Source organism: Rhinatrema bivittatum, chromosome 4 (assembly GCF_901001135.1).
Source record: "Rhinatrema bivittatum chromosome 4, aRhiBiv1.1, whole genome shotgun sequence".
NCBI classification, from domain to species: Eukaryota; Metazoa; Chordata; class Amphibia; order Gymnophiona; family Rhinatrematidae; genus Rhinatrema; species Rhinatrema bivittatum.
The window spans coordinates 372,701,426-372,722,342 of NC_042618.1; the positions used below are offsets into that span (position 1 = coordinate 372,701,426).

The 20,917-nt window shown below is 47.0% G+C and overlaps 1 protein-coding gene across 12 annotated transcripts in view; it reads right to left on the bottom strand.

Moving 5' to 3' along the window:
- The window catches only part of WNK2 (WNK lysine deficient protein kinase 2), a 336,843-nt gene that overhangs the window by 109,105 nt on the left and 206,821 nt on the right, over positions 1 to 20,917 (bottom strand). For 11 of the 12 annotated variants that reach the window (XM_029600851.1, XM_029600860.1, XM_029600858.1 and 8 more), the window contains exons 10-11: positions 18,366 to 18,509; positions 11,711 to 11,899 (exon numbers count right to left, since the gene is read on the bottom strand). In XM_029600851.1, coding sequence (XP_029456711.1) covers positions 11,711 to 11,899; positions 18,366 to 18,509 — 333 coding nt within the window. The remainder of the gene's footprint in view (positions 1 to 11,710; positions 11,900 to 18,365; positions 18,510 to 20,917) is intronic. The other variant, XM_029600854.1, reaches the window with a different exon arrangement.

Consider the following 20,917-nt stretch of genomic DNA (forward strand, 5'->3'; position numbering starts at 1 on the left):
AAGAGGTTACAAAGGACAGATTGCTGTCTTGCCAACCATCTTTGTCCAAGGAGTAGTGGCCTGCGAACGTGTGTAGAGAACTGTGTCACAGCCCTGCAGATGTCAGCATCGGGAACAGCCTGTAAGTGAGCTACTGATGCCACCATAGCCCTCACAGAGTGAGCTTTGACTCTGCCCCCCAGCTGAAGGCCCACTTGTGCATAGTAGGAGGAGATAGAATCTGCTAGCCAATTGGACAGGGTTTGTTTGCCCACCTCAGCTCCCAGCCTGTTGTCAAAAGATATGAAGAGCTGAGTGGACTGTCTGCGGCCTGCTGTGCATTCTGCCTAATATGAATGGGACCTCGTAAAAAAGGTGGGCAGAAACTTGGGATACATATGTAGGACCACCCTATCATAGAAGAATTTTATGTAGGGTGGGTACGTAAACAAGTGCTGAAGGTCACTAACCCTACGAGCCGAAATGATCGCCACCAGAAATAGAACTTTCCAGGTGAGGAACTTCAGATCACAGGAGCGCAAAGGCTCAAAAGGATATTGCATGAGCCATGCCTACACAACGTTGAGATCCCAGGACAAAACAGGAGGAAGGAGGAGGAAGGAGGAGGGGCTTCAGGTAAAGCAAGCCCTGCATAAAGTGTCCCACTATGGGTTGCACAGATATGGGCATGCCAGCAATACCCTGATGGTAAGTGCTGGCAGTGCTCAAATGAATCCTGACAGAGGTGGTTTTCAGCCCAGCCTTGGAGAGGTGCCACAAATAGTCCAACAACCTCAGACTGGGGCAGGTGAATGGATCTAAACCATGACCCTCACACCAGATGGAAAACCTCCTCCACTTCAGTGGAGGAAGGCTTCCTGGAAGCTACCAGCATCCAAGACATGTCAGATAAGTCGAGGGGGCTTCAGGACTAGGTGCTCAACCTCCAGGCCATTTTTAAGGTTTGGATGGCAGAATCTGCCTTGATCCTGAGTTATCAGATCGGGCGCAGTCCAGGCTGATCGGTTCTCTGATCAACAGGTCACGAGGGAGTGGGAACCAGACATGTCTGGGGCCAGTACAAAGCAATGAGAATCATGGTCCCTGGTCCTGCTGGTGCTTCAGGAGTGTCATGACCAGCAAATGAGGATATGCATACAGGAGACTTGTGTCCCAATGTTGGGCAAAGGCGTCTGAGGCTGGAATTCAGTCAGTCCTGAATAGGGAGAAGCTGCTCACCTTGAAGTTGTATGGAGAGGCAAAAAGATCCACATCCAGAGTTCCCCACTGGCTGAAAATCTGGGCTGCCACTGCTGATTTAGGGGCCATTTGTATGGCTAAAACGTGTGGCTCAAGCAGTCCATCTCCACATTCATTGCTCCAGCTAGATGCATTGCTCTCAGGGACATGCCCTGTGAGAGCCCAGGTCCAATTCTGTACCACCTGACAGAGGAGGGACTATCCCGTGCCTCCCTGTTTGTTGATGTACAACACATTGCTACCTGATTGTCCATCCGAATCACTACTGCCTTGTGGAACAAGTGGACTCAAAAGTACCGAAAGAGCGTAACAAACTTCCTAGCGCTTCAGGCGATTCATCTTGCATAGAGATTCCTGAGTCGTCCAGAGACCCTGCGTGAGGAGGTTGTCCACATGAGCCCCCCCAAACATTGGGGGGAGGCATCGGTGGTAAGTACTACCTGAGGTGGGGTAGCCTGAAAAGGGATCCCTGCTCCAGACTGGAGAGATTCTCCCAGCAGGACAGGGAAGCTTGCAGAGGTGGCATGATAGAGACATGTGCCTCGAGGTCCTGGGACACCTGTTGCCATTCTGACTAAGGTCCACTGTGCTCTGCACATGCAGAGGCATGCCAATGGAATAACATGACAGATGCAGCCATGTGGCCCAAAAGACGAAGCAGCAGATGAGTGGGAACCTGTCGACAGATGCGGAGCAAGCTCGCCAGCGATGACAGGGCAAGCGCTCGATCACAGGGCAGAAATGCCTTGGCCTGAATCAGGTCTAGTCTGGCGCCTTTGAAGTCCCAGTGGGGCAAGGGGCAAAGGTGGGACTGGTTAATTGATGACAAACCCCAGAGTTTGCAGCACTCGCATGATCAGACTTGAAGACTGAAGTGCTCCCTGCTGGGAGTCACTTTTGACCAGCCAGTTGTCCAAGTAGAGGAACACACACTCCTGACCATCTGAGATTCACCCCCACCGCTGCTAGGCACTTGGTGAAGACCAGAGGGACTGAGGCCAGGCCAAATGGCAGTAAGCTTCCCCAACCACAAAGCGAAGATTTTTCCCAAGTCACAGGAAGTTCGCAATATGGGCATATGCATCCTTCAGAAGAGGAGACTGGCTCGACTCCTTCGACCTGAGGAGTGGAATCGGGGTGCCCAGACACACCATTTTCAACTTTTCCCTCTGAAGGAATTCGTTCAAGGCTCTGAGGTTGAGAATGGGGCAAAGGCCCCCAGTTCTCTTCGGTATCAAGAAATACCTCGAATAGAACCCTTGGCCCTGTTGGCGGAGTGGAACAGGTTCTACCGCTCCTGCCATTAGAAGGGCAGAAAGCTCTGTCAAAAGTATTCCCTGCGGTGTAGTTGAACCCCACCACAGACATGGGGGAAGTCCACAGGGACATCCCTGAAATTCAGCAGATACCCCTGGTGAATACAGTGAGAACCCACCGGACTGACATAAGTGGCCAGCGGTAGGCAAAGCGAAGTAGCCTGCCTCCAACTGGAGGGCAGGATACCAGAGTATGGCGGGCTGACTCACGCTCCCTTGCCCCCAGTCAAACCCCCATGGTGGGGCTCTGCTCGGAGGCTGGCCAAGGCCTGGGGGTTCATAAGTGGCAAGAACGACCCCTGGAACCAGTGCGGGGTATACATGCCTGGGAGGCTCAAGGTACTCTGGTCGCAGGACTAATGGATCCACTGTGCTGGTAGCCGCAACAAATCTTCTCCTCCTTGGAGGACCCAATAATGGGAATCTCTTCGGAGGGAGGCATCGGTGGCCACTGGGGAACCAAGGGATCATGGGGCACTGGTTGCATCAGAAGGACACTGAGGACATCCAGACACTCGAGCAGGGGTGCCAGAGATGGCACAGGCTCCGGCACCAATATGGAAGCTGGTGCCGGGGCAGTTCGATGCCCTGCAGGGCTCGGAGCACCGTACTCTGTACCCTGCAGTCTAACTCCTCTTGGAAGTCTGGTGAAGTTAGGACTGATGGAGAAGATGAGGTGTCACTAGAGCCTCCTCGGAGCCCAAAGGCAGCTCAGTGCATGGTACTGATATCGGTGGGGAATGCCTGGGACTCCTGGGTCTGTCAGAGGATGAAGCCTCCTCACCATGGGGTTACTTCAGTGGCAGCATGGCAGCTGTTTGTGTTGCACTAGTTTTGGAGCCATATGCCCATGGCAACCGGTGACCATGCTTGCAGGACTTAGAGATGCTCGGCCTGGTCTTTCCCCGGCACAGAGGAAGCTGAAGATCCCAATGTCTTAGAGCATCAACAGTGAGGATGGCCTATCACCAGCCCCTCTTTCCCTGGAAGAACCCACCGGGGGTGTGGATAGGGACAGAGTATCAAGCAGTTCACCTCTGCCCCTAGGCATCTAGGTCTCCAATGCTGGCATGGATGAAGTAGACTTTTTGGAACCAAACAGTTTCGCCATCTTATCCAGTTGAGCAAGAGAGCCCTTGGGGTTAATCTGATCGCACAGCTAACACCCTCAGAGGTTGTGCAATGCCCCTAGACAGGGGATGCAAACCTCATGCAGATCAGTAAGACGTGGGTCCACCACCAAAAACTGGATGCCATGAAAAACAGCCAGTGAGTGGTTGATGGCCAGTGGACACTGAAGAGCGACACCAGGAATTGACCACAATGAAGGTAAAAATAAATCTACCATGCCAGAAAAGGAAAACCAGATGTTGAAAAATTGGAAAAATTTGAAGAAAAAATTTCCTGTAAGAGCAGAGCTCTAAACCGCGTGGTAACTAACACTGTGGGAAAAAAAAAAAAGGACTGAGGGGGGACCCCGCATGGATGTGCGGATAGTGGCATGCTGGGCATGCTCAGTGCGCCAGTCAAAGTTCTAGAAACTTTGACAAAAGTTTTCTGTGCCGGGCTCCATCTGATTTCACCCATCTTTGAGGACCTACCATCCTGCTTGCCCTAGGAGAAATACAGATCCAGTTCAGAATTATCACCAAAGAATGTTTCTGGTGTGGGAATGTCCCCAATATCTTCCTGAGTAAAAATTGAGGCAAAGAATTAATTTAGTTTTTCTGCTTGTTTCCCTCTTTACCCCTTTCACCCTTTGGGCATCTAAAGGATTAACTGACCTCTCACAGACTTTCTGCTTCAAATGCAGTTGAAAGTTACTTGTTTTTACCTGTATGGGAAGCATTTTCAAATTTTCGGCCTGCTGTGTTTTACATGGAAAATGCCAATGCTTATGGTCTTTCCTTTTTCCTCATTTAGGTCTGCTTTCTAATTTTTTTGAAAGATGCCCCTTTGGCTTTAATTGTCTTTACCTCACCAAACCATGTTGGCAATCATTTGTCTTCCTTCAACCTGTAACGTATGTAACGTATGGTATTTTGTCTGTGCTTCCAATATAGTAACTTTAAACATCCACACATCACGTGAACTTAACCTCGACAACTGTTCCTTTGATTCTTTTCTAACCTATCAGTCTCCCTTTTAAAAGATAAATGCTACTGCATATAGTTTCTTAATATCCATTCTCCAGTCATTATGTCAAATTTAATTGCATTATGACCACTATTAACAAGCAAATCCACACCATCTTCAGCCCTTGCACCAAGTCCTGTGTTCCAGTGAGAACAAAGATCTAAAGTAGTTACTTGCTCGTTGCCCTCTGTTGGCTCCATGACCAGCTGCTGAATGAAACAGTCATTTATAGCATCCAGGAACTTCACCTCCCTAGCGTGTCCTGATGTTACCCTAATATTGATTAGGTAAAAATTGGAATCTATTATTTTATCATTTATGAAAATTTGATATTTTGCCTTTTCCCAAAGTTGGTATCAAGGAGGATGACAAATTTAAAATGAACAGAGGCATTAGAACAGCTTGTAAATGATTCAGAATTTGCAACATACATAGCAATGGGATCCAGCATAGGAAAACCCATTTGTGAATAGCTTCAAGTCCCAGGTGTGTCGCTGTTAAAATTGGGCTGAAGATATGGATCATAGTAATCTTACTACAAGCTGTTGCTGCTGCATTCTCTAAAGCCCTCCTTATCTTACACTATGAAAATCTGAGTAACTCAATCACTTAAGCTATGTTTCCCCCCACCAAAGAGACAAAGCAATGTTGCTTTTTAAATGTTTTGGAGCACTGAGAGGAGAAGATCACCTTGCTGGTGGCTGAAAGGAATCAGTAAGTTTTTGCTTGGGACATTGTCTTTTTTTTTTAAAGTATTGGGGCAAGGTTAACTATTTGGGAATATTATTTAGTAGAGATGCGCTTCATTTTTCTGGCTCTGGTTGGGTTTCAGTTTGGGCACTTTGTGGGAAAACTCGTTTTCCCACAGATAGTTTTTCGCCAAAAACAAAACTGGAACCCGAACCCGGAAAAACGAATAAAAACACAAAAAACCCCACACCAACCCTTCACGTTTACTTTCTTATAACCCCCCCCCCCCCAACATACCGATCCCTCCCCAAGACTTACTAAAAGTCCCTGGTGGTCCAGAGGGAGAGACTGCTCGCAGGACCCCGCTGGATCACCAGGGACTTTTTTGTTAAAATTGCCTAATTCATGATAAACAAATGCACATCTCTATTTAGTGTGTTTGTGCTTTTAATAGTCAGTAAGGCAGCAAATAAATAGAAGTTAGACTGTTTGTATTTTTAAATAGTCGGTAAGGCAGCTAGTAAGCAGTAGTTAGTGTGTTTGTATATTTGATTAGGTACCAACATTTGTTAATCAAGAGAGCAGCGAGTCACTGGCTGACTAACTGAAGTTAGACTGTTTGTATTTCCCAACCCTCCCACCCCTAGCTCATCCTTTAATTTATAGGCAGGTGCCACTTAAGTGGGAACTGAACAAATTTGAGATGAAGGCAGCAGTCCAGCAGCAAGAGGGGGTTTTTCCAGTCTTTTGCATCAAATGTCAAATGTATGAATTTTTACCCGCTGGTGAGAAATTGTACACGTGCATGCGATGCAAAGAGCTCCTGGCTCTCAGAGAACAAGTCCGATCTCTGAAAGCTAGAGTGGCAGACCTGGAGGAGCTGAGGCAAACAGAGGTATATAGCTGAGACCTTCAGGGACATAGTAGCCAAGTCCCAACTTCAGACTGGCAGCCCTGGTTCTGCCTTGGAGAGCATCAACCTGGTGCAGCAGGAAAGGATCCTGTAGCAAGGACCTGCTCTCCAGGTGAGGCATTGACCTTTCGCACCGAGGATATCTCCCCAAGGCCTACTACCCAGGAGGGAAGGGTTAGGTCGGCTGTCATAGTTGGTAATTCGATTATTAGCAATGTAGACAGCTGGGTGGCTGGTGGGCATGAGGATCGCCTGGTAACATGCCTACCTGGTGCAAAAGTGGCAGACCTCATGCGTCACCTAGATAGGATTTTAGACAGTGCTGGGGAGGAGCCAGCTGTTGTGGTACATGTGGGCACCAACGACATAGGAAAATGTGGGAGGGAGGTTCTGGAAGCCAAATTTAGGTTCTTAGGTAGAAAGCTTAAATCCAGAACCTCCAGGGTAGCATTCTCTGAAATGCTCCCTGTTCCACGCGCAGGTCACTAGCAGAGCTCTGGAGTCTCAATGTGTGGATGAGAATGGTGCAAGGAAGAGGGATTCAGTTTTGTTAGGAACAGGGGAACCATTTGGGGAAAGGGGAGTCTCTTCCGAAGGGATGGGCTCCACCTTAACCAGGGTGGAACCAGACTGCTAGCACTAACCTTTAAAAAGGAGATACAGCAGCTTCTAAACTAGAACAAAAGGGAAAGCAGACAGCCGCTCAGCAGCGCATGGTTTGGAGAGAGGTATCTTCAAAGGATACTAATGATGCATTAGAATTAGGGCATCCCGACAGTGACGTTCCAATAATAAGAAAAGTAGTCCAAGTGCCTGTAACTAAAAACTCACCTGAGCTAAAAAATTCCAACTTAACCCTATCAATTAAAAAGCAGAATGAAAATACAAACAAAAAACAAACTTTGAAATGTTTGTATGCTAATGCCAGAAGTCTAAGAAGTAAGATGGGAGAATTAGAGTGTATAGCAGTGAATAATGACAGACTTAATTGGCATCTCAGAGACATGGTGGAAGGAGGACAACCAATGGGACAGTGCTATACTGGGGTACAAATTATATCTCAATGACAGAGGAGCACCTGGGAGGCGGTGTGGCGCTTTATGTCCGGCATGGCATAGAGTCCAACAGGATAAACATCCTGCATGAAGCTAAATGCACAATTGAATCTTTATGGGTAGAAATCCCTTGTGTCTCGGGGAAGACTATAGTGATAGGAGTATACTACTGTCCACCTGGTCAAGATGAGACTCACAGTGAAATGCTAAGAGAAGTTAGGAAGCTAACCTAATTGGTAGTGCGGTAATAATGGGAGACTTCAATTACCCCAGTATTGACTGGGTAAATGTATCATTGGTACATGCTAGAGATATAAAGTTCCTGGATGGAATAAATGACATTTTTATGGAGCAATTAGTTCAGGAACAGGCAAGAGAGGGAGCAATTTTAGATCTAATTCTCAGTGGAGCACAGGATTTGGTGAGAGAGGTAATGGTGGTGGGGTTGCTTGGCAATAGTGATTATAATATGATCAAATTTGAATTAATGACTGGAAGGGGGACAGTAAGCAAATCCACGGCTCTCGTGCTAAACTTTCAAAAGAGAAATTTTGATAAAATGAGAAAGATTGTTAGAAAAAAAAACTGAAAGGAGCAGCTACAAAGATAAAAAGTGTGCAATGTTAAAAAATACCATCCTAGAAGCACAGTCCAGATGTATTCCACACATTAAGAAAGGTGGAAAGAAGGCAAAACGATTACCGGCATGGTTAAAAGGGGAGGTGAAAGAAGCTTTAGTCAAAAGATCTTCATTCAAAAATTGGAAGAAGGATCCAACAGAAGAAAATAGGATAATGCATAAGCGTTGGCAAGTTTAATGTAAGACATTGAAAAGACAGGCTAATTCCTCGTGGCTCAGCGAACCATTACAACTCACACAATCCTCCTGCCCCACTAGAACGAACCTAAAATGCACATTACAAGCCCCCCCCCCCCTCAAGAAGGCCCGACTTACAGCAACAAGGGACCGTGATCTCTCAATTGCTGGCCCTACTCACTGGAATGCTCTACCTCCCAATCTCTGCCTGGAGCCATGTCCTTTTAAATTCGGGAAAATGCTTAAGACCTGGCTCTTCCACCAGGCTCTCTCGGATTAAATTTGATGAGTACTGCCCCCTTCCACCTTCTCATCCTTCCTAGCAATAAGCCCCCTGTAATTATGTAAAATATGTTCCATCTTTCTTATTCTCTCCTCATTAGTTCCATTTTTCAGGCTCGCTGGAACTGGAAGTGTTGGTTCAGGACTTTGAAGCGTAAATAGCGCTGGTGATCCCGATGTGAGAAACTCCCCTGGCTGTACTGCATTTTTGACAGACCGCAGAGTTTCCATGCGAAAGCTGGGGACCCGTGTCTGTTGACCGACTTGAGGTCCAGGACGGGCCTGAAAGTGCCCTCCTTCTTGGGTACTATGAAATAAATGGAATAATGCCCAGAATGTATCTCCCCTGCAGGCACTGGGATTATGGCTTTTAGGGACAGGAGCCTCCGCAAGGTAACTTCTAGTGCCGCCCTCTTGAGGGGTGAGCAAAGAGATTCCACAAACCTGTCCGGCGGGAGTCGAAGAAAGTCCAGGTAATACCCTTCTTGGATGAAGGCGAGGACCCACCTGCAGTAGAAGAGGGTTAGCCTGCCCCTATGGCTGCTACCCCTGGATGGGTCGGCTGATTGTCATTGTGGGGTGCGGCCGGGACCGGAACCCGAGCTGGTTCTCCTCTTGTTGTGCTTAGTCCGAAAGGACTGGTTCCTGGCCTGAGAACGAGGTGCTTGGTAGCGAGCCCTGTAAGGGTTGAAGCGCTGAGAGTTTCTACCTCTGGATGGCCTAGGAAAGGGGCGCTGGCTCCTCCGTGACCTGTCTTCTGGTAGACGGGGTAATGGAGAGGCACCCCATTTATTGGCCAGTTTCTCGAGGTCACTGCAAAACAGGAGGGATCCCTTAAAGGGCATTCTCGTGAGACGTGTCTTGGAGGAGGAGTCGGCCAACCAACTACGTAGCCAGAGCTGTCTCCTGGCTGCCACTGAGGATGACACTCCCTTGGCTGCCGTACGGACTAGGTCGGAGGCTGCGTCAGTGAGGAACGAGAGAGCTGATTCCATCTCTTCTCCCGGGGTGTTGTTCCTAACCTGTGATAAACAGGAACGCGTCACCACGGTGTAGCAGGTCGCAATTCGTAGGGACATGGCTGCCACCTCAAAGGCTTGTTTCAGAACGGCGTCCATGTGCCGGTCATGTGTATCCTTGAGGGCCGCCCCCCCCCCCTCCACCGGAATGGTGGTGCGCTTCACAATTGCGCTAACTATGGCGTCTACCTTGGGGCACGCCAGCAGCTCCTTGGTTGCCGGGTCTAAGGGGTACATACCAGACAAGGCCCGACCCCCTTTGAATGAGGCCTCCAGCGCATTCCATTCCAAATCGATTAGCTGCTGTGCTGCTTGTAGGAGGGGAAAATGGTGAGCCGTTTGGCGCAGGCCCTCTAACAGGGGATTCATTCTAGGTTCCCCTGGGGTGTCATGGCCTGGGATATCCAGTTCCGACAGGCATTGAGAGACTAGGCCTGGGAGATCCTCTTTCAGAAAGAAGCGCCTCATGGTCAGATATGGTTCAATCCCCGAGGGCAGTTCTCCCTCCTCGTGGGGCTCGTCGTCTTCCTCAGAACAATCTGAATCCCCATAAGTGGGGCTTCCGGGTGGCGAGTGGCCATGCCTAGGCCTTGAGGGTCCAGGGGCCGGGTCATCCGGTACGTATGGACCCGTTCGGGGAGCAGACTGCATTGAGACAAAGGCATGAATCCCCTTGAACAATTCCACCCAGGAGAGCGAAGCAGGATCTGGCCTTAGGGGCACCAGGTCTCTCGGGTTCCCTGACTGCTCACTAGGTGCCTGCTAGGTCCGGGGTGTTCCCTGAGGAACTGGCAAGTATGCTGGGCTAGCCTGGAGCACCCAGGGCCTCTTCACATTGGGCACATAGGGAGTCTGCTTCCTCGCTCTGTGTAGTTCTGAGGTTGCATGCTGAGCAGAGGCTTAGAGCTCTTATGCCTGAGCCTGGAGGTGCCGGCTCTGCTGACGCATGGGCTCTCTTACGCTCCATCTCGTCTGTTATCTCCCCCCAGCTGGCGTCTGCGCTTTGTAATATGCGCGAAAGATGTGCGCCTACCAATATGCGCTTATCCACGTGTGCTTATCGGCTGGCGCCTATGAACGGGCGCCTATGAGCGTGCGCTTAGCAGTGGGCGCCTATTAACTGGCGCCTATCAACATGAATCAAGGTGACTTCAATGCATGCCTCTATCGAACATGCGCCCAAGTATTTTCGGGCGTCTAACATACGCCCTTCGCATGTGCCCTCAGTCTGGCCTGAGCGCTAGAGCGCGGAGACAAGCCAGGGCAAAAGGCGAGCAGGCAGGCAAAATGGCGACCTCCTTGGCGGGTTGCCACGTAGGCAGACTCCGCTAATCCTCGCTTCCTCGGAGACCAACAAGTAAAGATGTACGCCTTACCTTGTCTTCGACACTTCCCGGCTGCGACCCGGGCAGTCTCCGGCTGCGGGGGGAGAGGGTGATTACCGTCACCGCCGCGCTCGAGGAGGTGCACCTGCTGCCTCTAGGCCGCGCCCGAACTTGTCTCGCTCGGGGGCCAAGTCCGTGCCAGGACCGAGGCTGCCTCTAAGCCGTGCCCGAGCCCTTCTCACTCGGGGGCTAGGTCCCTGCCGCGAGTCTGCCACCGGACTGAGGCTCTTACTTCCGAGGGACCACGGAAATCGCCTCAGGAAACTCAACTGGGGGAGGGACCGAATGGTATCACCGCAGGAGTGCGGGGCTCGTCTTCAGGTAGGTTTCTTCTATGAATTTAGTAGTTAGAATTTGGAAAAACGCTCAGCGAGCGTGAGGTAGCTCCAAACTGCTTTGGAGACGGAAATTACTGAATTGCTGCACTTCCTGTGGGGGTATATGTACCCGTGCTGACGTCAGATCCGTCTCCAACTGCTAGCACGAGCACACTATACCCACTTGTTTTGAGTCCATCTGCTACACGCTAGGAAAGCATGGATTTTGCCACGTTTCAACATTCCCCTATTGACTATGACCTGAACCTCGTAAGATTCAGGTCATTTGTAATAGCATAACATATGAGCATTGTGGCTCTCTCCCCCCTCCAAAGTTTCAAACTGATCAGTGCAGTTTAGTGGATGTTATGGTGTCTAAAGAGGTATGGAGAGTGGCGTATTGGAAAGTTACTGTTATAGCATTCTTGCACCCCACTAAAACTGGTAATGAAGTTTACATTTTTGTGGTTAGGAAATATTGCAGCAGGTAGAGCCTTACATAAATAAGACTACTAACTTGGAAAGTAGATGTTGATCTTACCTGTAGGGGAAGTACTGGAGGCTGTGGCTGCAGAGGCACAGCAATCTGTGGATGTTGCCGTGGGGTGGTTACAACCTGCGGAAGCTGGGCTTGGTACTGTGTGAATGGGTGAGTGGTGGGCTGCGAAGGACATACTTGTTGGATTGCAGGACCTTGTTGCAGGTGGTCTTGCTGAAGCAGGGGTTGCTGCTGTGTAAACAAATGAAATATTAGTTGGAAAGAAATTCAAGTAAATATCCAGAGAACAAGTTTCGCAATTTAAGCTGCATGTTCAAAGGCATCAAGGAAACAGAGGTACTTAAATATTTCCTTCTGGCATTTATCACTGCATGGACCAGAATTTTTTTTTTTAATTTCAATCCTTGCTTAAACTGAGGGCAATCTATAGAGTGAAAACTAGCTCTCTCCTTTTCTGAAGCGCACAGCCAAATTATTTAATCCATGTAGAGCCATGTAGAGCCATGTAGAGCCATCCATCGGTAAGAGCCCAGCTGGGTCACCAGTCGGGCAGCATCAATCTCACCACAGTGCAAGGGCTCACACACCATGGCAATGGCATTTTTATGCCAATTAAGAAGTATTAGTAAAGGATGATGTAAAAGAAAAGGGAGATATACTAAATCTGCAGGAGTTACACGGCTAGTAAACCGGGTTGATGTGATTCCTATCATGAAACTCGGTATATCAAAAATAATAAATAATAATAATAATAATAATGTAGACATTTCTCAAATACTGTAAACCACTGCAGAGCATCTAAAACTGAAGAGTTTGGGAGCTTTACCTTTCACCAAGAATATTACTCCCTGCACTTCCCCAGATTTTCATTACAATGTAAACCCTATTTAAATGTGATTAAATTAGCACTCTAAACAGCTAGTTAAATGGCTCAGGAAACAGCAATTTTTATGCATTTGACCATTTCATTTCTGAGACATTTACTTTCCTGTTGAACATAAAATGCAACGTTAGCTTTTCACGCTAATCCATTATATAAAACTAAAATGTAATAAGCAGAAAGGATTCTAACTGAAAATCCTTCACAATATTGCATACTTTGTAAAGACTGGAATAATATACACTAAAAAAAACAGTCCCCTGCAAATTTATGTTTGAGGCAAGGACAAGTTGTAGCTGCTATGATATTTTCCATTTCAGTAAACTGACCTATTTCAACTGAAAGGAGTTTCCCTGGTCTGTCTGCCATTTTACCCACCAATAAAGTTGAAAATCACACCATAGCAAGCTAATTGATCCCTTTCACATCTCTGTTGGCTTGAAACAGCATGCTAGCAACCAATAAGCTGAGCATCCAATTTTTACTTCAGCTGACTAATCTGTTTGCCTACATGAAACAGATTTAAGAAAACAGCAAAACTTGAAGTTATCAGAAATAGTACAGCTGGATAGCACCATTTATCTAATATTCTACTGTACATGGCCTGCCTTGTCACTACTGGATACATTTAAGTCAAATTTTTAATAAGCGCCAAGAGACACCTAGTGTCAGGAAGTAAGTTACCCTTTATATCTTCATCAATTTACGACCTTCATTGTCAGATTCACAAATGTTTTGATCTTGGAACTTCCTTCCACCAGGGAAGGAGATTTGTAGGTTATAGAAAGTAGTCTTTAAAAAAAAAAAAAAAAACACTCTTTCTACTCTCTTATGAAACTGAGGCAAGCTTTATTTAACAGACCAGTTCAATATCTGGCAAGCTTGTCCAGTCTGACAGGCAGCGATTGAAAGGCATGACCTGGCAATTTTGTACGAGGATAAAAAAACTCTCAGATCCAGACGTAACAGAAAACAATGGTTTGTGCCAACAGTGTCCTTTACCCTTTGTTTTCATTGTTTGCATCTTTTCAAGCTTTGTACCTCAGTTCACAGACTGCCTTGTTTCAGTGTTCTCATTCTATCCAGGAACAGCCAGCTTATGATGCATTTACAGTAGAGACTATTACTATGAATTACCAAAGCTTAAATTTGATTTTTGAAAAAAAGAAAAGATTTTTCAAAGGAGGGCTGCCAAAAGAGGTGCATGCCCCCTAAGTAGGTCCATTTGCAACCCGGAAAGGTGTAATTACTGGAGGATGGGAGGAGAAAAGAAGATGCTCAGGATACAAATATGTAGCGAGACTGCAGGATGGCTGGGTGTCGAGCAGATGGTAGTCTAGGTTGCTAGTCTGGTACATAAAGAGGAGGCCCTAAAGATATGCTCAAGAAAGGGAAAGGGGAAATATGGATAATGGATGCAATCACTTCTAGAAGGAATGAATCAGTCTATTAGAGTAAATGGAGTTACATCTAAACCTACACAGTTGTCTTGCCCCAAATATGAAGGTTCCGCTATGGGAAGAGGGAAGTGGTGCCAAGTGATGAAGTCAGCATTGGCTGGGGTTTTAAACCCCAGCAACAGATCCTCCTGCCTTGCCGCAATGTGTGTTGCTTTCTGGATCCTGCCTTACCTCATTCCTGCGTCACCTTGGTCCTACTTTGTTCCAGCCTTGCCCAGAACTGCCTCACTCCAATCTTCTCTCCTCTGCTTCCTCCGGTCCTGCTCTGCCCTGCCTCATCCTGGGTTTTGCTTTGTCCTCACCTGGTTCCTGTCTTCTTGCCCAATCCTGTCCTGCCCCCTTCCTTGGGCTGATATTAACGTGCCCTGATCCATACCTGGATTCTGACATTGCCTGATCTCCACCTACTCCTACTGGTGCCTGGATTCCTATGCTGCTGTCTTCCACCTGCTCCCTAATGTTGTCTGTCCATTCTTCATGGGATCCTCACCTAAGGCCTGCCAGCCTCAGAACCCAAGGGCTCAACCTATGGGAGAAGCAGCCAGTGTAGGTGAAACCCAGACCTAGTCCCAGTTCCAGCGAGCCTGCCTCCTGTCGGTAAGAGCCCAGCTGGGTCACCAGTCGGGCAGCATCAATCTCACCACAGTGCAAGGGCTCACACACCATGGCAATGGCATTTTTATGCCAATTAAGAAGTATTAGTAAAGGATGATGTAAAAGAAAAGGGAGATACTCTAAATCTGCAGGAGTTACACGGCTAGTAAATAATTGAAACTTAACTCCAAGACAAAGATAGTTAAGACAGGTTTTCCCAATTCCATTGGGTCTTAACACTTGAGAGAACCACTTGGCTTCCCATGAAGAAAATCTTGGATCTAAGGGCAAGAATTAACAGCTCAGGGTCTCTAGAGACTCAAATTCAAACCAACAAGGCAGGCTTTCATGAAGCTTTGGTGGGTCAATTATGCCCTTATTTGAACCAGGATACCTGGTTTTGACAGCGCTGGATTACTGCAGTGCCCTTTATACACAGAGTTACCAACTAAAATTTAAAAGCTGTAAAAGGATACAAAAATGTAGCAGCAAAGATTAGCTGGGTGAAGTTCATACAACTAAAGCAGCCATTTTGCTTAAAATGCCAAGGCAAGAACTGGATTTAAAATCTTGACTGACTTTCTGCTCCTAGAGAAGAATGGGGCCCAGATATCTAATGGACAGCTTGAGCTGCATTTGTCCCAGATGGAGTCTCCATGCCTTCCAAGATCTGGATGTACCCACATTAAAATCATTTTGGTGCAATGTGTTCAGAAAAAGGGTCTTCTCTGTAATTGCACCAGCACTGTGAAACTGATTATGGAAGGACACTGCAGCAAGATAAATTACTCAGCATTTAGGGAGAAACTGAAAAGTGAGCTGTTCCCTAAGTAGCTCTGTTCTTTTTTGGACTGGGGGTAATTATTGAAGGGTGGGAAGCTGAGTGGGATGGTTGGCGGGTGATGGAGGTCGGGGAGGAAGAGGAGATGGTGTTTTGGCTATAGCCAGGCAAGCGTGGCTGCAAGATGGCTGGGTGTTGAGTAAATGGTGCTCTGGGTTGTTAGTCTGGTAGGAAAGACGAATCTTTGTAATTGTACATGAGCATGTAAAATTATTTTGGTGTCTTGTGGCTCCTTGGATACAATATTTATGCTTTATTTATATAATTGTTACTGCTTTGGTTTGCAAGCTTAGTCTAAAATAAGCAGCTTAGGAATTTAAATAAAAAATGCAATATAAACAAACATTTCTAGGCAGCTTCAATAAAGGTACTAGAAGGTAACATTTCCCATAGAACGAAGAAATATCATTTGAAGCTGAAGTTAAAAAGGAATACAAGAGAATACTTACAGAGAAGGTGGAGGACACCAGAAGCAGCAGAGATTATAAGAGCCAAAACAGTGGCAGAATTTAAGCATGCATAGGATTAATACAAAGGGACCTTGGTGACAGAAGAAGAAAAGACCACAGATCAAGCCAGACTTGTGCCTGCTTACTGAGTGAACTAAGTGGCCCTTTTCTGTCAACATTACTCAGAGCACACATGGGGGGTAAATCTAAACTTGCGCGAGGCAGCAGATTTGTTCACGCAACCTGGCGCAAACAAATCTATGCCCGATTTTATAACATGCGCGTGCATGTTATAAAATCCAGGGTCGGCACATGCAGGGGGGTGCACAATTGTGCAACCTGCGCACGCCGAGCAGAGCAGCCTGCCTCCGTTCCCTCAGAGGCTGCTCCGATTTCGGCTTGGCTTTTGAGAGGCAACGCTTGAAGAGTAAAGATTACTCTGACGCGGTCGAGAAAGCCATCTACTTCCCTGGCTTATGTTAGGGTCTGGAAAGTTTTCGAAACTTGGTGTTCGGATCGCGGAGTGGATCCTATACGGGCGTCTGTCTCTGACATCCTGGCTTTCCTGCAAGCCAGTCTTTCTAAAGGTCTTTCATGTAGCTCCCTCCGTGTACAGGTTGTGGCGCTCTTGTCTCCGAGGCAAGGTCCAGGGGGTTGTGTTGGCTTTACACCCGGATGTGGCACGTTTCCTAAGGGGAGCTAAGCACTTGCGCCCTAAGCTTTGCCTTCCGTGTCCTTCCTGGAACCTCAATTTGGTGCTTTCGACCCTGTGTGCTCCACCTTTTGAGCCCATAAAGCGGTCAACACTAAAGGATCTTACGCTGAAAGTGGTATTTTTGGTGGAGATTTCTTCGGCACATTGGGTGTTGGAATTGCAGGCGTTGTCACACCGGGAACCTTCTTGAGGATTTCAAATTCAGGGGTGTCTTTGCAAATGGTCCCCTCCTTTCTCCCAAAGGTGGTGTCTTCTTTTCACTTGAATCAATCAATCGAACTTCCTTCCTTCTCAGATCGGATCCGATAGCCAAGGATTTACGTAAGCTGGATGTCCGCAGGGCTTTGTTGCTTCTGGAGGCTGTCGAACCAAGGCGAAGACGGACCGAAAAGTCTCCATCCGGAAACGCGGTATCCGAAGACATCGGTTGACTCCTGAGATCTAAGATGGGGGTGAAACATTCTTTCCTTCTTCGGTACAATCAAGTAAATGGAGTACCATCCCTTGCGAAGATCTGCAGATGGAACTAGCTTTATAGCCCCCAGGGCCAGCAGGCGCTGGAGTGTTCCTTGTACCGTCTCCCGTTTTTCTCGGTACCCACAGGGAGAGATCAGGAACTTGTCCTGAGGACGCCGTATAAAATCTAAACTGTAACCTTGACTTATCACGGCGAGGACCCACTGGTCCGATGTTATCTTTGTCCATTCCTCGAAGAGCGATAGCCTGGCTCCCACGTTTGGAGCATGGTGGTGGATGGGTATCAAGGGATGGACCGGCAGTATCTCATTGTGAGGCCTTAGTCCCCCTGCTGCTGACGGGGAATTGCCTAGCTTGCTGAAACGCCTGCCTCGAAAGGACTGATTCCACTACTGTTGTCTAGTGGAACTGGGACAAAAGGAGGAGCTTGAGGGCATCGCTGGTCGAGACCTCCGATTACCACAGAACCACGACCAAGCTGTAAATGATCCCCTGGACCAGGGCCTATCCTCCGGAAGTTTATGAACCTTGTTCTCACCCAGAAATTGGATCATATCCTCCAATTCCTTCCCGAACAACTTGCCTTCAAACGAAAGGGAACAGAGGTGGGACTTGGATGAAGTATCCGCAGCCCAATGCCATAGCCAGAGGAGCCACCGTGGACACCGCCGACACCATGAACCTGGCCAATGTGCACAGGAGGTCATGGAGAGCATCAGCACTATACGCAATGACCGCCTCCAGCCGGTTTGCCTGGCTAGCCCCCCCTCAGAGAGGTCTGACCTGGCTTGGCGCTGCTGGGCCCAGTGAAGCCCCGCACACAGAGCGAAATTACTGCACATTGCAGCACTGACCCCTAGCGCGGAGACCTCAAACACCTTTTGAGCTGCAACTCCAACTTTGTTTTGCAAGTCCAGGAGACAGAGTAAGACTGAGGGACTGTGGGTGGCACCTTGGTATGTATGCCAGGGTTAGTTTTGAAAAACTTCTGTCTCCATCTGTTGGAGGGGAGGCAAAACCCAGGTGTCTGGACTGATCCGGGTATGTACAGGGAATGTGTGTTTATACACGTCTTGTAAGGGCAATAACCTATCCCCAGGTGTATGTGCTTTTGTTAGGACTTTTACCTTATGATATACAACAGTTTGCCATGTGCCATTTCTTTTCTACATCCCAATGTCAATAAGATCACTAACTAAAGCAAATTAATTAGATCTTGATCAAATGAGAGAGAAAAACAGAACAAATAATTAAGTGGAGTCATAAGGTGGAATTCCTCACCTGGCTGGATAAAGCAGTCTGCGATTGTCCAAACTGAACCGCAGACATTGTGGAGGACTGTGCAACCGAAAAGGACACTACTGGATCCTGGCAATGCTGCTGTGGGAGAACGGAGTGTAGCATTTGACTCACTATCAAACTAGGCTGAAAGAATAAGAAACAGGCACCACAACTTCAGTGCTGGTCATGTATCATGTCATAGTCTCAGTGATGTACTTTCAAGCAAGGAATGATGTAAAAGCTACAATGCTAGGAAAAGATGAATTATAAGTCACAATAAAATGACAATTCAGAACTTAAACGAGTAAATATATATTAGATATTCTTCCAAGGAAAGCAGCAGCCACCAAGAATTGCAGTAGGCCAGTGGTTCCCAAACCTGTCCTGAAGGATCCCCAGCCAATTGAGTTTTCAGGATATCCACAATGAATATGCACGAGAGATTTGCATGCACTACTTCCATAACATGCAAATCTTCTCATATGCATTCATTGTAGATATTCCCCAGGACAGGTTTGGAAACCTCTGAAGTAGGTTACTTATCCACTGGGGAGGAGATCCTTACTAAACTGACAGTTAGGGCTTGCCCTGCGTATAGGTCACAGAACAAGAAGAGAAGGAAAATAAGATGTTTTAGAAATAGAATAGGAGATAAAAATTATCAAATTTAAGAAATGTCAATGACATTCAAAAATCAGTTTTAGGTTGCCCTGATTTTAAATACATTTTTAAGTCTTGTTTTTTTCCCCCACTCATGTCTTTAGTTAAAATAATGTGGTTACATTTGATATTCATCCAAATATTTAAAAAAAGCTATTCAGTCTAACTGAACAAAACCAAAACCCAAAAGAGCAGATACTTGGCACTGCCCTTCTGCACTTATGCCTGCAGGAACAGATTTCCTTGTGATCAAGAAGTAACACTCTTAAGACAGTATTAAAACAGCCTAATTAACAATGCTAAATCACTGTTACAGCAGGCATATGATTTTTACTAATATTACTCATCTATCCTGTTTAGCCTGTGGTAAACATGCACTTTATGCAAGACTACCTTGAATAAGTCATTTTCAGTAGATTTGTCAAGAAGGTATATTTGTATCAATCACACCTACACCTATCACGTGAATTCTTAAAAACCAGGTGAAATAAGTGAGTGGCACCATGCTTTGGCCACTGACAGTTTCACACTGCTTTCAGCTTTTTAACCTAAAATATAAGGTACATTTATGGTTCGGTCACTGTGAGGAAACTATGAGATCAGTGTCAAGAGGGGGTTAGTCTCAATCTGCTCTCACTGCACTGCTCAATTTACTGCCGGCTTTCTGCTGTAGATGGGCTTTTTATTGCTGCACTCAGTCAAACTTGCTAAGTCATTGCTTCATGCAGATGAGACATGAGGAGAGAATGATGTATTGTTAGATGAATTCTAATGGCTTGGTTTTAGCATTCAGAATAGCTGTGGGAGTTACAGGTACAAATGCAGAACCAATGAGTCGTTCCCCCCCACATTAACACAAGTGCTCTCCTGGTATACAGTTTACATTTTATGCAAAACATTCTGGGGAAGACACACACAGTGGTGCCATTAGTAGTAATCATGGAATTACTAAGGAAAACACGGGACAGAGATGATTATGTCCACTGCGACTCCTAGACTAGGAAAATGTAACCTATGAATACATTTTTTACTATTTGAAACAAAGGGCTCAGTATGAAGGGGCTTGCAAGCAACTTCTAAATCCCTGATTATTTTCCCATAGCAGAGTTAAAGCTGATACAGCCATAATTAGTGTGCTTGCAACATTTAGACCAGTGATTCTCAACATTTACATTATGAAACATTCAGCACAGGCTTCATTTTGTTGTGGCACAATATGAGCTCCCCCCTCCTGACCACCACATTCCCTCCATTGCCCCTCCCTGACACACCTCTTTCCCTCCCCTTGGCATTACCACCATCCATCCTACCCCCCCCCCCCCACTCCCCCATGGCAGCCCCACCTTCTTTCTCCCTGCCTGCATATAAATTAGCAGCACCAAGACCCAAATTTAGGAATATGCAACTATCTATGGCATTAAGTTTTGATAGGCAGTGTGCTGATGCTGCTGTTTTCTGGGCCTGAGAAAGATTCTCTTCATCTGGCTGCAAAACTGCACCAAAAACTTCACCTGCGCTCAGCATGGGCCTATCAGCTAGTACACAGGCTCAGAGACCCAGAGGCAGGCCTGCCCTCCTGCTCCAGCACAGGTTTCCTGTTACCAGGGAAACAGGTGTGATGGGTGGAGTTCCGCAGGATCTGAGCACACACCAGCTCACAGGCCTTGCACAGAGTCTAAATAAAGTTCTCCGTGTGGCTAAATTATCTCTGGACCAGAGGTGAGGGAAGATGTCACAGGAAGCTGAGGAGAAAAGGGAAGATCTGAGCAGGAGTCCAGCATCTTTCAATGATTTCTGAGGGGCAGGCAGGTCGTTCCCCCCCCCAATATCTGGGCAACCTCTTCCCTCCAGTGTCTATGGGCACAAAAATTTTAAATCTATCACTGGCAGCT